This window comes from Taudactylus pleione, unplaced genomic scaffold (assembly GCF_031769625.1).
Source record: "Taudactylus pleione unplaced genomic scaffold, aTauple2 ptg001024l, whole genome shotgun sequence".
Classification (NCBI taxonomy): domain Eukaryota; kingdom Metazoa; phylum Chordata; class Amphibia; order Anura; family Myobatrachidae; genus Taudactylus; species Taudactylus pleione.
In genome coordinates this window covers 368540-387141 of record NW_028285425.1, presented here as the reverse complement: position 1 = coordinate 387141, position 18602 = coordinate 368540, and the positions used below count along the sequence as shown (strand labels likewise).

At 49.6% G+C, this 18602-nt stretch overlaps 1 protein-coding gene across 2 annotated transcripts in view; it reads right to left on the bottom strand.

Moving 5' to 3' along the window:
* The window catches only part of HSF2BP (heat shock transcription factor 2 binding protein), a 153263-nt gene that overhangs the window by 44178 nt on the left and 90483 nt on the right, over positions 1 to 18602 (bottom strand). The window contains exons 4-7 of one of the 2 annotated variants that reach the window (XM_088461181.1): positions 14983 to 15132; positions 13526 to 13661; positions 3637 to 3754; positions 3031 to 3168 (exon numbers count right to left, since the gene is read on the bottom strand). In XM_088461181.1, the coding sequence (XP_088317307.1) occupies positions 3031 to 3168; positions 3637 to 3754; positions 13526 to 13661; positions 14983 to 15132 (542 nt within the window). The remainder of the gene's footprint in view (positions 1 to 3030; positions 3169 to 3636; positions 3755 to 13525; positions 13662 to 14982; positions 15133 to 18602) is intronic. The other variant, XM_088461182.1, reaches the window with a different exon arrangement.

Here is an 18602-nt window from a genome sequence, read left to right as displayed (position 1 = left end):
GCATGCTGATGTATGTGGTGCCCCAGGTGGGGACTTACGGCACATGCCACTGTCGGCCCCTGAAGTGCGGTTCCTGTCCAGCCTGAGCTGGAAAGATGCAGACACCTGCGCTGGAAGCATCCATGGCAGAATGCTATAAGGCACCCAGTAAGGTTGCAGTAGGGGGATTGGGGCCCTGGGGCTGCCAGTCCATGTGATGGACACTACAGAGGACGTGCACTAGTGTAACCCTACCTATAAGAGAGGTATCCAGGCCGGCTCCAGGTGGAGGACATGGCTGACTGACACTCTGCTGCCAATCTGCGAAACACCGGACACAGGGCCTGATTCAGACCGGGACGCGAAGAAGCGTTCGCTCATAGCTGCCGATGGTTCGCATTGTGCGCGTGCATGAGCCAGTCCTTGCGATCGGCAATCGTGCGCTCGTAGCACAAAGACTGAGCGTTACCTTGAGTGACAGAATGCGCCATTTGTGGGTGGCAACAGGGGAAGGTGCTTGTGAACGGGGGAGTGGTGGTACGAACGCAGGCGTGGCTGGGCGTCAAACGGCGTTTAAAGGGCGTGCATAATTAGCAGGCAGCGTCATAGTACACGTCACCTGGTTGGTTCTTACACTGAAGTGCTCGCAGTGCTTGCGGTAGGGTAAAAGCAACCTGCAGCGCTGCGAATGCTCCCGATGGTAACCGATGTACCGATGGTTACATACATACACTTCCTGGAGATGACGTGCGCAAGTGGGAGTCTTAAGACAGGCTGGTGGGCGTCTGCATACACAAATTGAATGCACGCCAAGACATGGTGGGCGTGCTTATGACTTGCTGTGCGATCGCCTGCCTTGCTGGGTGTGTTCCGAATTTGCATACACTTGGGGCCTGATTCAGACCTGCTCGCTGCCGCAGGGTCTGTGGGCGTTATTTTTTTTCTGGCCGCTCGCAAAGCTGTGGGAGACCACCCACAGCTTGTGCGAGCGGCCAGGAGCCCGTCGTGATAATCATGACCATCAGCCTTGCGACGAGACCATGTGGTAGAGTCTCGGCTTCCGCAAGGCCGAGTGAAATTCCTGCTCTAATAGACCAGGAAGTCCACTACTGACATCAGTTGTGATGTCAGTAGGTCCTCCCACAAACGCCAGGCGTTCCTACGGGATCGCCTGCGTTTGTGCAGCCACCCCCCCTCCCCGCCTACAAAACGAGGAGAGCTGTCACTCACCATCGACAGCCACCCCGTCTTGTAGCGAGCCCTGTAGCGACTGAACTTCAGTTGCTGGACGGAGCCCGAGCATGCGCATGCCGGATGCGGCGCATGCGCAGTGGGGAAACATCGAGCCACTTGCGAGCGATGTGTACTCGCGAGCGGCTCTGAATCAGGCCCTGGGTGCGAGCGTACGTATCCAGCAAGCGCTTCTGAATCAGGCCCACAGAGCCCATGGTGGTACGGAGCCTGAGGAGAATAGTACAGAGGTACAGGTCCTGCAGTTACACAGCACTATAACACCCCCATCCCTGGGTGCGAGCGTACGCATCTAGCGAACGCTTCTGAATCAGGCCCACAGAGCCCATGGTGGTACGGAGCCTGAGGAGAAAGTACAGGGGTACTGGTCCTGCAGTTACACAACACTATAACACCCCCATCCCTGGGTGCGAGCGTACGCATCTAGCGAGCGCTGCTGAATCAGGCCCACAGAGCCCATGGTGGTACGGAGCCTGAGGAGAAAGTACAGAGGTACAGGTCCTGCAGTTACACAGCACTATAACACCCCCATCCCTGGGTGCTTTGCTCTTGGAGAAACTGATAAGCCATCCAGGGCCATCCCCGCACACCAGCTAGGAAAACTACTGTGTGCAATAAAAGGGGGACTGCAATGAATGGGACCTCACCCCACAATAAGCGGCTGTACAGGAGAGGGATTTACTAAGCTATAAATATAAAGTAGAACACAAATACTTTACATACATACAGAGACAATCAATGCTGTATTAATGGGCAGATAAAGCTCAACAATCCATACCCCAGTCTATAGGAAGGAGCTTAGGACCTCATTCTGACCCGCTCACAAGATGCGATCGCTCGCTGGGAAAAAGGGGCTGGATATTTAAATTAAGCGCTCGTACTGCGTCGCGTAAGGACGCCCACTGTGTGTCAGTGAGCTACGGCAAAGTGAACTCGCAAATGTCTGTAGACGCCCCCTTGCCACTCACAACACACGTCATCTCCGGGAAATGTAGAATTAATCGGGACCATCGTGAGCCATCGGAGCAGCTCGCAGCCCTTGGAGTTGCCTTTCCCCGCCGCAAGCACAGCGATCAGCGCTGGCTGAAATACATGCAGGTGACGTGTACAATGACGATACCTTGATAATTATGCATGCCCTTTAAACTGCGTTTTGGCAGCCAGACACGCCTGCATTCGCACATCCACTCCTCCATTCACAAGCACCTCCCCCTATTACCACCCACAAATGGCGCAATCTGTCACTCATAGCAGCGACCTGAGAGTGGCTTACGTGCAACCAATATCAGATCGCAACGAATGGCTTGCGCACACGCACTGCGAATTATACGCATGCGCAGATGGGAGAAAATCGCTCAGAGCGAGCGATCGCGCCTTAGCGAGCGGGTCTGAATCAGGTCCTTAGTGTATAACCTGACCCCAGAGGGAGGTATACAGGGAGACCGGAGCCCTTACTCCCTCCAGTCACTAACTGAAGCAGGCACAGGGTAACATGGCTGATGTGTCTCAGTTGGGAGGGGAGAGAGGGGAGACCCCCTGTGGCATGGCTTCTGCGATGAGGGAGCGTGCCAAGGGAGCGGGGGAGGGGCAGAATGGGGAGAGCCTACCTCCCCCTAGCTGATCTAGATACCCCAGGGTAATGGCTGTTTCTAATGAAGCGCCCCATTGCCTGTGCCCTGGTGGTCTAGCGGAGACGCCAGGCGGCCTGGACGATCGCTGTCAGCACCACCTGTGGTCTCCCCACACCTGCGGTAACAGCCGTTTCAGCACAGCTCCCTGTATACAGAGAGCCGCTCTTACCTCAGAGCACCATCCGTGCTCCCTTCACCGGCGTCCGGCTGCGGGACCCCGGCATGTGCTGTGGGACCGGCCAAGGGAACTGACCGGCTCGCCAGTGCATCGGTGTAGCGGCAGTGCGGGCGTCCTATAGCGCTGACCCTTGTAGGAAAATCAGACAAAATAAATAAAAATTAAATAAAAGAAGTTTAGACTGCAGTCCCTAGCCACAAGCCTTGCTCCTGCAGGCACCAACCTGACCCGGCCTGCCTGGGGCTGGGGGCGGGGTATAGGGGGAGGAGCCAGGGCTGCCTGGGGCTGGGGGCGGGTATAGGGGGAGGAGCCAGGGCTGCCTGGGGCGGGTTTAGGGGGAGGAGCCAGGGCTGGCTGGGGGCGGGGTATAGGGGGAGGAGCCAGGGCTGCCTGGGGCTGGGGTATAGGGGCAGGAGCCAGGGCTGCCTGGGGCTGGGGGCGGGGTATAGGGGGAGGAGCCAGGGCTGCTGGAAGAAGTTTTACTAGTTGGTGCCCGGACCCCTCTTGCTCCACCCTATACTGATGGCCTATCCCGTGTCCCCTAAGGACTGTATAGAAGAAATAATTATTATTATTATCATTTATTTGTCCACTCACACTCTTAGGCGGCTGCAGGACCCTAATGCGATTTTCCCTAGAAGGTGGAACCATTTCTCCATCAATTCTTTACATGAGGATATCAGGAAGTCACGTCCACACGAAACAGCTGCTACATCTTGGAAGAAAGGAAATTGGAAATAGTCAGGGAGAGAAGTACAGGAGGAATATACAGGTACAGTCAGAGTACACAGGACAGGAGACCAGGTACAGTCAGAGAGCACCAGGGACCATATACAGATGAGGAATATACAGATACAGTCAGAGTACACAGGACAGGAGGAATATACAGATACAGTCAGAGAACACCGGCGTCTATATACAGATGAGGAATATACAGATACAGTCAGAGAACACTGGGGTCTATATACAGATGAGGAATATACAGGTACAGTCAGAGAGCACCAGTTACCATATACAGATGAGGAATATACAGATACAGTCAGAGAGCACCAGGTCCCATATACAGATGAGGAATATACAGGTACAGTCAGAGTACACAGGACAGGAGACCAGGTACAGTCAGAGAGCACCAGGGACCATATACAGATGAGGAATATACAGATACAGTCAGAGTACACAGGACAGGAGGAATATACAGATACAGTCAGAGAACACCGGCGTCTATATACAGATGAGGAATATACAGATACAGTCAGAGAACACTGGGGTCTATATACAGATGAGGAATATACAGGTACAGTCAGAGAGCACCAGTTACCATATACAGATGAGGAATATACAGATACAGTCAGAGAGCACCAGGTCCCATATACAGATGAGGAATATACAGGTACAGTCAGAGAGCTCCAGGTCCCATATACAGATGAGGAATATACAGGTACAGTCAGAGTACACAGGACAGGAGATCAGGAACAGTCAGAGAGCACCAGGTACCATATACAGATGAGGAATACACAGGTACAGTCAGAATACACAGGACAGGAGATCAGGAACAGTCAGAGAGCACCATACAGATGAGGAATATACAGATACAGTCAGAGAACACCGGCGTCTATATACAGATGAGGAATACACAGGTACAGTCAGAGTACACAGGACAGGAGATCAGGAACAGTCAGAGAGCACCAGGTACCATATACAGATGAGGAATATACAGGTACAGTCAGAGAACACAGGACAGGAGATCAGGAACAGTCAGAGAACACCAGGTACCATATACAGATGAGGAATATACAGGTACAGTCAGAATACACAGGACAGGAGATCAGGAACAGTCAGAGAGCACCAGGTACCATATATAGATGAGGAATATACAGTGTGATAGGATCACTGGTAACGTGGTCTGTGGCAGGTACATTTGTCCCAGATTCCTGTCTTATTTGTTATAAAAAAACCCAGGAGAAGTCTGTGTTGTGAGCAGACTAGCATGTCGGCTTTTGGAAAAGCTGGTTTGGGACTGGGGGTTGTGGGTGTGAGGAGAGGGAGGACTCCACCCACGGCCACTCCAGGTTTTGGGCCTTTCAGCCTGGTAACAGGCTTATTAGGGCTTCCAGCTGAGAATGGCCAAGATATGGTTGGTTTGTATGGGGCTGAGTGTCTCACCTGGGTGAGCAGGCAGGGAGTTTGCTCAGAGACCCTGGGAATCCCAGCAGTGAGGACTGTGCTGTGCATTTGTTGCTGGTGAGGGTGTTATGCCCTGCCAGGTCCTGTAGTGAGGGAAATCACTTGTGAAGTTAGAGCCCAGACAGGGCTAGGATTTATGTTTATGTTTTCTTTATGTAATTTCGGATATTGTACAATAAAGACTGGCGCCGACCAGCTTGTACTCGCATCCAGACTGGTGTGCTGTTTCCCGGCTACCGTGTGTGTAAGGAAGGAGTCCATCTACCCCAGGAGAGGGACCCCCTAACCCGACTGAACGTCACAACAGGTACAGTCAGAGTACACAGGACAGGAGATCAGGAACAGTCAGAGAGCACCAGGTGCCATATTCAGATGAGGAATATACAGGTACAGTCAGAGAACACAGGACAGGAGATCAGGAACAGTCAGAGAGCACCAGGTACCATATACAGATGAGGAATATACAGGTACAGTCAGAGTACACAGGACAGGAGATCAGGAACAGTCAGAGAGCACCAGGTACCATATACAGATGAGGAATATACAGGTACAGTCAGAGTACACAGGACAGGAGATCAGGTACAGTCAGAGAGCACCAGGTACCATATGCAGATGAGGAATACACAGGTACAGTCAGAATACACAGTACAGGAGATCAGGAACAGTCAGGGAGCACCAGGTACCATATACAGATGAGGAATATACAGATACAGTCAGAGAGCACCAGGTACCATATACAGATGAGGAATATACAGGTACAGTCAGAGTACACAGGACAGGAGACCAGGTACAGTCAGAGAGCACCAGGGACCATATACAGATGAGGAATATACAGATACAGTCAGAGTACACAGGACAGGAGGAATATACAGATACAGTCAGAGAACACCGGCGTCTATATACAGATGAGGAATATACAGATACAGTCAGAGAACACTGGGGTCTATATACAGATGAGGAATATACAGGTACAGTCAGAGAGCACCAGTTACCATATACAGATGAGGAATATACAGATACAGTCAGAGAGCACCAGGTCCCATATACAGATGAGGAATATACAGGTACAGTCAGAGAGCTCCAGGTCCCATATACAGATGAGGAATATACAGGTACAGTCAGAGTACACAGGACAGGAGATCAGGAACAGTCAGAGAGCACCAGGTACCATATACAGATGAGGAATACACAGGTACAGTCAGAATACACAGGACAGGAGATCAGGAACAGTCAGAGAGCACCATACAGATGAGGAATATACAGATACAGTCAGAGAACACCGGCGTCTATATACAGATGAGGAATACACAGGTACAGTCAGAGTACACAGGACAGGAGATCAGGAACAGTCAGAGAGCACCAGGTACCATATACAGATGAGGAATATACAGGTACAGTCAGAGAACACAGGACAGGAGATCAGGAACAGTCAGAGAACACCAGGTACCATATACAGATGAGGAATATACAGGTACAGTCAGAATACACAGGACAGGAGATCAGGAACAGTCAGAGAGCACCAGGTACCATATATAGATGAGGAATATACAGTGTGATAGGATCACTGGTAACGTGGTCTGTGGCAGGTACATTTGTCCCAGATTCCTGTCTTATTTGTTATAAAAAAACCCAGGAGAAGTCTGTGTTGTGAGCAGACTAGCATGTCGGCTTTTGGAAAAGCTGGTTTGGGACTGGGGGTTGTGGGTGTGAGGAGAGGGAGGACTCCACCCACGGCCACTCCAGGTTTTGGGCCTTTCAGCCTGGTAACAGGCTTATTAGGGCTTCCAGCTGAGAATGGCCAAGATATGGTTGGTTTGTATGGGGCTGAGTGTCTCACCTGGGTGAGCAGGCAGGGAGTTTGCTCAGAGACCCTGGGAATCCCAGCAGTGAGGACTGTGCTGTGCATTTGTTGCTGGTGAGGGTGTTATGCCCTGCCAGGTCCTGTAGTGAGGGAAATCACTTGTGAAGTTAGAGCCCAGACAGGGCTAGGATTTATGTTTATGTTTTCTTTATGTAATTTCGGATATTGTACAATAAAGACTGGCGCCGACCAGCTTGTACTCGCATCCAGACTGGTGTGCTGTTTCCCGGCTACCGTGTGTGTAAGGAAGGAGTCCATCTACCCCAGGAGAGGGACCCCCTAACCCGACTGAACGTCACAACAGGTACAGTCAGAGTACACAGGACAGGAGATCAGGAACAGTCAGAGAGCACCAGGTGCCATATTCAGATGAGGAATATACAGGTACAGTCAGAGAACACAGGACAGGAGATCAGGAACAGTCAGAGAGCACCAGGTACCATATACAGATGAGGAATATACAGGTACAGTCAGAGTACACAGGACAGGAGATCAGGAACAGTCAGAGAGCACCAGGTACCATATACAGATGAGGAATATACAGGTACAGTCAGAGTACACAGGACAGGAGATCAGGTACAGTCAGAGAGCACCAGGTACCATATGCAGATGAGGAATACACAGGTACAGTCAGAATACACAGTACAGGAGATCAGGAACAGTCAGGGAGCACCAGGTACCATATACAGATGAGGAATATACAGATACAGTCAGAGAGCACCAGGTACCATATACATATGAGGATATACAGATACAGTCAGAGTACACAGGACAGGAGATCAGGAACAGTCAGAGAGCACCAGGTACCATATACAGATGAGGAATATACAGGTACAGTCAGAGTACACAGGACAGGAGATCAGTAACAGTCAGAGAGCACCAGGTACCATATACAGATGAGGAATATACAGATACAGTCAGAGAGCACCAGGTACCATATACATATGAGGATATACAGATACAGTCAGAGTACACAGGACAGGAGATCAGGAACAGTCAGAGAGCACCAGGTACCATATACAGATGAGGAATATACAGGTACAGTCAGAGTACACAGGACAGGAGATCAGGAACAGTCAGAGAGCACCAGGTACCATATACAGATGAGGAATACACAGGTACAGTCAGAATACACAGGACAGGAGATCAGGAACAGTCAGAGAGCACCAGGTACCATATGCAGATGAGGAATACACAGGTACAGTCAGAATACACAGTACAGGAGATCAGGAACAGTCAGGGAGCACCAGGTACCATATACAGATGAGGAATATACAGGTACAGTCAGAGTACACAGGTCAGGAGATCAGGAACAGTCCGAGAGCACCAGGTACCATATACAGATGAGGAATATACAGGTACAGTCAGAATACACAGGACAGGAGATCAGGAACAGTCAGAGAGCACCAGGTACCATATACAGATGAGGAATATACAGGTACAGGCAGAGAGCACCAGGTACCATATACAGATGAGGAATATACAGGTACAGGCAGAGAGCACCAGGTACCATATACAGATGAGGAATACACAGGTACAGTCAGAGTACACAGGACAGGAGAGAAATAGAGGTGCGACCTCCAAAAACACAGCTAAAAAGTGTCAGGCAGTTATCCCAAGGGTCCGCTACCACCCAAAAGCCACAAAGGAAAACAGATTTAGAAATGATAGCAAAAAATATGGTAGTTGCTCAATCAGCTTAATGACTTACTACAGGTGCTTGTAAAGGGCGAGGTTTACACTGAACTACAGAAAAAAGGGATTTTCCCTCCAGAACACTGCAGCTAAATCAAACATACTTGAATCCTACATAATAATAGAGATTCAGAGGTATTGGTTACATACATTTGCAAATATATGAATAAGCGCTGGGCCAACGTCAAGGCTCCTCTATACCAGCATCCCTAACATTAAGGGGTTCACGTCCGAGAAGCAAGGCACCCCAAAATAATCCAGCCAAGGACCATCCCCAGGGTATCACACGAAAAGGGGACAAAAGGTGATAGTGAAGTGTAAAAGGATAGATATGTCAAGATAAATCAATAAGTGTTAATGAAATGTAAAATAATTAAAATGATATAAATAATATACAAACGATTAGAGAAGTGAAAAAATATTCTATGTGAATTAAGTGGTGATGCCATGAGAAAGGTCCAGCCAGAACAACCCCGGGGGCCCCACTCCCAAACGCTCACCCCAAAATAATTATTGCTACATAATGGTAGCACCCACTCTGGGTCATATAATAACAAATTGGTGTACTGCATGATAACAGCACATGTATGAGCTGAGAGCTGACTCACCTTGGAGGTACCCCAAAAAACCTCCACATGGCACTATAAGGACTAGCACCTCCTCCTAATGCTGACTCCCTTCATGCCTCCGAACTTCAGAGGCCGCGTCACATCCAGTGAGACGCGGCCAGCAGCATGTGCACAGCTCATCGGTCCTCAGTCCCGGACTCCAAGTGATATCCGGGAATAGAGTGAGGGCAAGGCAGAGCGATGGAAGAACGCAGTCCCGGAGCCAAGATCTGCCAGTAGGTGTCAGACTGAGGTCGCCATAGTAGCTCAGGGAGCTTCCTCACAGCATCAGAGGTCCAGGCTGGAGACAGGGACACCCGGAACGCGTTTGTCTTTCTCTGTGACAATTTCCTCAGAAGGATGTCACCCAGCAGGAAGGTGTCACTTTATAACGGGGATCCCTTCCAATCCAAATCACTCAGTACTGACACCACCTGCAAATAATTGTGTCCCTGTCTGAGCTCAATGACACTTTCTGTCATTCAGGAAGACTCCAACCCAGTGTGTTACAAATCCGCATAGTATTCTAATGGAAACATGTTATTCCTGAGCTTTTCAACTTATTAGTCATAAATACTACAACAATCCACCTAGAAATGTTCCTTTCTTTTCCCCTTTGCTCCCTCTTTCCTGAGGATGGATATGTATCCACCTACTTCCTTCCTCGCTTCCCTCTCCTTCTTCCTCTTTTCTCCCTTTTTCCTGAGGATGGATATGTATCCACCTACTTCCTTCCATGCTTCCCTCTCCTTCTCCTTCTTCCTCTTTTCTCCCCTTTCTTTTCCTCTTTTCTCCCTTTTCCTGAGGATGGATATGTATCCACCTACTTCCTTCCATGCTTCCCTCTCCTTCTCCTTCTTCCTCTTTTCTCCCCTTTCTTTTCCTCTTTTCTCCCTTTTACTGAGGATGGATATGTATCCACCTACTTCCTTCCTTGCTTCCCTCTCTCTCTTTCTCTTTTCTCCCCTTTCTTTTCCTCTTTTCTCCCTTTTTCCTGAGGATGGATATGTATCCATCTACTTCCTTCCATGCTTCCCTCTCCTTCTTCTTCTCTCCCCTTTCTTTTCCTCTTTTCTCCCTTTTCCTGAGGATGGATATGTATCCACCTACTTCCTTCCATGCTTCCCTCTCCTTCTCCTTCTTCCTCTTTTCTCCCCTTTCTTTTCCTCTTTTCTCCCTTTTACTGAGGATGGATATGTATCCACCTACTTCCTTCCTTGCTTCCCTCTCTCTCTTTTTCTTTTCTCCCCTTTCTTTTCCTCTTTTCTCCCTTTTTCCTGAGGATGGATATGTATCCACCTACTTCCTTCCTCGCTTCCCTCTCCTTCTCCTTCTTCCTCTTTGCTCCCCTTTCTTTTCCTCTTTTCTCCCTTTTTCCTGAGGATGGATATGTATCCACCTACTTCCTTCCTCGCTTCCCTCTCCTTCTTCCTCTTTTCTCCCCTTTCTTTTCCTCTTTTCTCCCTTTTTCCTGAGGATGGATATGTATCCACCTACTTCCTTCCTCGCTTCCCTCTCCTTCTCCTTCTCCCTCTTTTCTCCCCTTTCTTTTCCTCTTTTCTCCCTTTTTCCTGAGGATGGATATGTATCCACCTACTTCCTTCCTCGCTTCCCTCTCCTTCTCCTTCTCCCTCTTTTCTCACCTTTCTTTTCCTCTTTTCTCCCTTTTTCCTGAGGATGGATATGTATCCACCTACTTCCTTCCTCGCTTCCTTCTCCTTCTCCCTCTTTTCTCCCCTTTTTTTTTTCCTCTCTTGAGGATGGTCAAGTAGTCTATATATCATGAAGTATTTTTTCCTTTTAAATGCTATAATTATGAGGAGATGTAAGTCAATCCTCTTTATTCACGATGTAGATCTGATAATTTATTTATCCAGGAGTCTGACATATATTTTGATAATGAAAAAATTCACGTGGGTCCCAGCCAATGAGCGGCCGCTACATGTAAAGCGGCCACTGATTGGCTAGCGGCCCGTGAGAAATAACAGATGATTTTGGTCATCTGGCGAGGTGTAAGTACATGTAACAGCTAATACTTACACATGTTCTGCATGGTTCACGTAAGTGTTTTTTTTTGTTTTGCCAAGACCCTGGATGCTAAGGAGAGCAGTGGCCAGGATGGAGGTGAGTAAGGAATCTTTTTTGCAAGTACATCCAAACGGATTTCTACATGAGACCGGCTGGTACAGGTAAGTACACTATGTGTGAGTGAGTTAGGTGTATGGAATAAAGTTGTACGATATACGGTGTGTGTTTCTGTATTTATTTAACTATTTCTTTTTCAGTGGGGTACGGGTGCCGGCCGCCTGCTGGCACTTATAGTTCCACAAGTGCCAATGGGCAGGCATGCTGGCACCTGTAGTTCCACTGTAAAATACAATAGTTTACTACTATTTTATACTTTATTACCCCCGTACCCACCACTCCAGGGGTGCGGAGAGGAGCCCCGGGCTCCAGACCAAGCCTGGGGTTTCGGGAGAGGGGGACCCCTTCTTGGGGGGTCCCCATCTCCCCTGAGATCCCCGGCTTGGCCTGACAGGCTTGGGGAGTTAATGCTTTGGCCATGGAGCCCCGATGATAGGATCGCCTGGCTGTGGCATTACACTTCGGTCAGTTTGGGTCCGGTGCTGGTTTAAATATAGGGGGACACCTACGCAATTTTTTTCCCCCTATTTAGGAACCAGCACCTGCAGCAGTTCCTAAATTACGGTGGTACCCTACTAGTTTTGTTCCCCATCATTTTTGGAACCAGGACTGGCTAACCAGTCTGGGGCTGGTTATGCTTTTGGGGGGGGACCCTACGTCATTTATTTTTTTTTTGACACATTTAAGCCATTTTTTACAGGTACAACACACAAGCAGCCTTCACATATCTCACTGTTTTGCAGAGAGAAAACACTGCAATCTCGGGTGAGTAATCTCATCTAAACTTTCTACTCGTTGAAGATATCTCAATCTGCTTCACCATCGGAAAACTCACTTTTACCTAAACACACTTCTTAGTAAATTTGCGAGATGAAAAATGGGAAAATCACCTGAGATTCGGCGATGCAAATCGAGATTAAAAAAAAACAAAAACTCGACCAATCACGATTCTTAGTAAATTTACCCCATGGAGTGGCGAGACATGGGGTGGCGAGACATGGGGTGGTAAGACATGGAGAGGTGAGACATGGGGTGGTGAGACATGGGGTGGTGAGACATGGGGTGGCGAGACATGGAGTGGCGAGACATGGAGTGGCGAGCCATGGGGTGGCGAGACCCGGGGTGGTAAGACATGGAGAGGTGAGACCCGGAGTAGTGAAACATGGAGTGGCGAGACCCGGAGTGGCGAGACCCGGAGTGGCGAGACATGGAGTGGCGAGACATGGAGTGGCGAGACCCGGAGTGGCGAGACATGGAGTGGCGAGACATGGAGTGGCGAGACATGGAGAGATGAGACCCGGAGTGGTGAGACCCGGAGTGGTGAGACCCGGAGAGGTGAGAGTCGCAGAGGTGAGACCCGGAGTGGCGAGACATGGAGTGGCGAGACCCGGAGTGGCGAGACATGGAGTGGCGAGCCATGGGGTGGTAAGACATGGAGAGGTGAGACCCGGAGTGGTGAGACCCGGAGTGGTGAGACCCGGAGAGGTGAGACCCGGAGTGGCGAGACCCGGAGTGGCGAGACCCGGAGAGGTGAGACTCACTAGATCACTAGCCCAGAGTATCCCCCAGCTATCAGGGGACTGAACACTTAGCTCAGTATAGACAGCTGACCATAACCTGCCAGTAATTCCTACATAGATAACAATTTCTCTGTTAAACATACAGTCCATGGACAGAAGAAAAGCTTTGCCCCCTCCCCCTTGGGATATGTCAACAAAAATGAGAGAGTGACGGGGTGGTGGTACTACTGCTTCCAGCATGCCCTTACACTGCTAATGTGATTAGTGCACTATTCTGCAATTACACAAAGCTAGTCCAAGCCAGGTAATCATGGTATATTGTGTGGGATACAACGTTGTACCTAGTGCTTTAGAATTATTGGCCCTGACACAGGAGGAGTGAGATCCTTTGGCTTAGTTCATGCTGGAAGAGGTTGTGATCCCCCATTTCATCGCACACAGATTGTCATATTGCCAGTTGGCCTTTTACTCACTTGTTATAGTCCCAGCCAGACCGAGAACAAAGCGGCTCTCCTCAGTGTCCTCATCTTGCGGCTGGTCCCCGCCCAGAGACTCCACAAAACTGCTGACCGTGTGAGATGCCAAGGTGAAGAAGTCAGCAGCCTTATCCTGGGAAATGAAGAATTTAGATAATTATTGTACAGACTCAAGGCCCTAATCAGGTTCTGTCTCCATTCAGGATCACAACTGCTAATGGACAGAGACCAAGGAACTACAGTATAGGCTATGACCAACCCTCTTCACTATAGGTTATGGCCTGCCCTCATCACTATGAGTATAGATTATGACCCTCCCTCATCACTCTGGGCTATGACCTGCCCTCATCACTATAGACTATGACCCTCCTTCATCACTATAGACTATGACCCTCCCTCATCACTATAGGCTATGACCCTCCCTCACCACTGTAGACTATGACCCTCCCTCATCACTATAGACTATGACTCTCCCACATCACTATAGACTATGACCCTCCTTCATCACTATAGACTATGAACCATCCTCATCACTATAGGCTATGACCCTCCCTCACCACTGTAGACTATGACCCTCCCTCATCACTATAGACTATTACTCTCCCTCATCACTATAGGCTATGACCCTCCCTCACCACTGTAGACTATGACCCTCCCTCATCACTATAGACTATGACTCTCCCTCATCACTATAGGTTATGGCCTGCCCTCATCACTATGAGTATAGGCTATGACCCTCCCTCATCACTCTGGGCTATGACCTGCCCTCATCACGATAGACTATGACCCTCCTTCATCACTATAGACTATGAACCATCCTCATCACTATAGGCTATGACCCTCCCTCACCACTGTAGACAATGACCCTCCCTCATCACTATAGACTATGACTCTCCCTCATCACTATAGACTATGACCTGCCCTCATCACTATAGACTATGACCCTCCCTCATCACTATAGACTATGACCCTCCCTCATCACTATAGACTATGACCCTCCCTCATCACTATAGACTATGACTCTCCCTCATCACTATAGACTATGACCCTCCCTCATCACTATAGACTATGACCCTCCCTCATCACTATAGACTATGACCCTCCATCATCACTATAGACTATGACCCTCCCTCATCACTATAGACTATGACCTGCCCTCATCACTATAGACTATGACCCTCCCTCATCACTATAGGTTATGGCCTGCCTTCATCACTATAGACTATGACCTGCCCTCATCACTATAGACTATGACCCTCCCTCATCACTATAGGTTATAACCCGCCCTCATCACTATAGGCTATGACCCTCCCTCATCACTATAGAATATGACCAACCCTCAACACTATAGACTATGACCCTCCCTCATCACTATAGACTATGACCCTCCCTCATCACTATAGGCTGTGACCCTCATCACTATAGGTTATAACGTCTCGGCTGTAATAACTCACCATTCCCAGAATACTCTTCACCGTCTCCTCTCTGTTAGAGACTCCCCAGAGTAATGTGCAGAGTGAAGATCCCATATGAGTACAGTACTCTGCCTGCTGGAGAGAGTGCTCCCGGAGGTTATTCATCTGACCAAGAAGAGACAGGTTCTCCTGCAAATATGGTCAGATATTCTGTATGTAAGAAGATTACTTTATATAAACACCACAGCACATTAATCAGACAATAATCTCCCCAGTAATGTAACCCCCCATGCAACACTGCTCCCCCCATGTAACACTGCTCTCACCATCACTGTAACTGCTCCCCCCATGTAACACTGCTCTCACCATCACTGTAACTGCTCCCCCCATGTAACACTGCTCTCACCATCACTGTAACTGCTCCCCCCATGTAACAATGCTCTCACCATCACTGTAACTGCTCCCCCATGTAACACTGCTCTCACCATCACTGTAACTGCTAACCCCATGTAACACTGCTCTCGCCATCACTGTAACTGCTCCCCCCATGTAACACTGCTCTCACCATCACTGTAACTGCTCCCCCATGTAACACTGCTCTCAGCATCACTGTAACTGCTCCCCCCATGTAACACTGCCCTCACCATCACTGTAACTGCTCCCCCATGTAACACTGCTCTCACCATCACTGTAACTGCTCCCCCCATGTAACACTGCTCTCACCATCACTGTAACTGCTCCCCCATGTAACACTGCTCTCACCATCACTGTAACTGCTCCCCCATGTAACACTGCTCTCACCATCACTGTAACTGCTCCCCCATGTAACACTGCTCTCACCATCACTGTAACTGCTCCCCCCATGTAACACTGCTCTCACCATCACTGTAACTGCTCCCCCCATGTAACACTGCTCTCACCATCACTGTAACTGCTCCCCCCATGTAACACTGCTCTCACCATCACTGTAACTGCTCCCCCCATGTAACACTGCTCTCACCATCACTGTAACTGCTCCCCCATGTAACACTGCTCTCAGCATCACTATAACTGCTCCCCCATGTAACACTGCTCTCAGCATCACAGTAACTGCTCCCCCATGTAACACTGCTCTCACCATCACTGTAACTGCTCCCCCCATGTAACACTGCTCTCACCATCACTGTAACTCCTCCCCCATGTAACACTGCTCTCACCATCACTGTAACTGCTCCCCCATGTAACACTGCTCTCACCATCACTGTAACTGCTCCCCCATGTAACACTGCTCTCGCCATCACTGTAACTGCACCCCCATGTAACACTGCTCTCAGCATCACTGTAACTGCTCCCCCCATGTAACACTGCTCTCAGCATCACAGTAACTGCTCCCCCATTTAACACTGCTCTCACCATCACTGTAACTGCTCCCCCCATGTAACACTGCTCTCACCATCACTGTAACTCCTCCCCCATGTAACACTGCTCTCACCATCACTGTAACTGCTCCCCCATGTAACACTGCTCTCACCATCACTGTAACTGCTCCCCCATGTAACACTGCTCTCACCATCACTGTAACTGCTCCCCCATGTAACACTGCTCTCACCATCACTGTAACTGCTCCCCCATGTAACACTGCTCTCACCATCACTGTAACTCCTCCCCCATGTAACACTGCTCTCACCATCACTGTAACTGCTCCCCCATGTAACACTGCTCTCACCATCACTGTAACTGCTCCCCCATGTAACACTGCTCTCACCATCACTGTAACTGCTCCCCCATGTAACACTGCTCTCACCATCACTGTAACAGCTCCACCCATGTAACACTGCTCTCACCATCACTGTAACTGCTCCCCTCATGTAACACTGCTCTCACCATCACTGTAACTGCTCCCCCCATGTAACACTGCTCTCAGCATCACTGTAACTGCTCCCCCATGTAACACTGCTCTCACCATCACTGTAACTGCTCCCCCCATGTAACACTGCTCTCACCATCACTGTAACTGCTCCCCCCATGTAACACTGCTCTCACCATCACTGTAACTGCTCCCCCCATGTAACACTGCTCTCACCATCACTGTAACTGCTCCCCCCATGTAACACTGCTGTCACCATCACTGTAACTGCTCTCCCATGTAACACTGCTCTCACCATCACTGTAACTGCTCCCCCCATGTAACACTGCTCTCACCATCACTGTAACTGCTCCCCCCATGTAACACTGCTCTCACCATCACTGTAACTGCTCCCCCCATGTAACACTGCTCTCACCATCACTGTAACTGCTCCCCCATGTAACATTGCTCTCACCATCAGTGTAACTGCTCCCCCATGTAACACTGCTCTCACCATCACTGTAACTGCTCCCCCATGTAACACTGCTCTCAGCATCACTGTAACTGCTCCCCCCATGTAACACTGCTCTCACCATCACTGTAACTGCTCCCCCCATGTAACACTGCTCTCACCATCAGTGTAACTGCTCCCCCATGTAACACTGCTCTCACCATCACTGTAACTGCTCCCCCATGTAACACTGCTCTCACCATCACTGTAACTGCTCCCCCCATGTAACACTGCTCTCACCATCACTGTAACTGCTCCCCCCATGTAACACTGCTCTCACCATCACTGTAACTGCTCCACCCATGTAACACTGCTCTCACCATCACTGTAACTGCTCCCCCATGTAACACTGCTCCCCCCATGTAACACTGCTCTCACCATCACTGTAACTGCTCCCCCCATGTAACACTGCTCTCACCATGTAACTGCTCCACCATTTAACACTGCTCTCACCATCAGTGTAACTCCTCCCCCATGTAACACTGCTCTCACCATCACTGTAACTGCTCCCCCCATGTAACACTGCTCTCACCATCACTGTAACTGCTCCCCCCATGTAACACTGCTCCCCCCATGTAACACTGCTCTCACCATCACTGTAACTCCTCCCCCATGTAACACTGCTCTCACCATCACTGTAACTGCTCCCCCCATGTAACACTGCTCTCACCATCACTGTAACTGCTCCCCCATGTAACACTGCTCTCACCATCACTGTAACTACTCCCCCCATGTAACACTGCTCTCTCCATCACTGTAACTGCTCCCCCCATGTAACACTGCTCTCAGCATCACTGTAACTGCTCCCCCCATGTAACACTGCTCTCACCATCACTGTAACTGCTCCCCCATGTAACACTGCTCTCACCATCACTGTAACTGCTCCCCCATGTAACACTGCTCTCACCATCACTGTAACTGCTCCCCCCATGTAACACTGCTCTCACCATCACTGTAACTGCTCCCCCATGTAACACTGCTCTCACCATGTAACTGCTCCCCCCATGTAACACTGCTCTCACCATCACTGTAACTGCTCCCCCATGTAACACTGCTCTCACCATCACTGTAACTGCTCCCCCATGTAACACTGCTCTCACCATCACTGTAACTGCTCCCCCCATGTAACACTGCTGTCACCATCACTGTAGCTGCTCCCCCATGTAACACTGCTCTCACCATGTAACTGCTCCCCCATGTAACACTGCTCTCACCATCACTGTAACTGCTCTCCCATGTAACACTGCTCTCACCATCACTGTAACTGCTCCCCCCATGTAACACTGCTCTCACCATCACTGTAACTGCTCCCCCCATGTAACA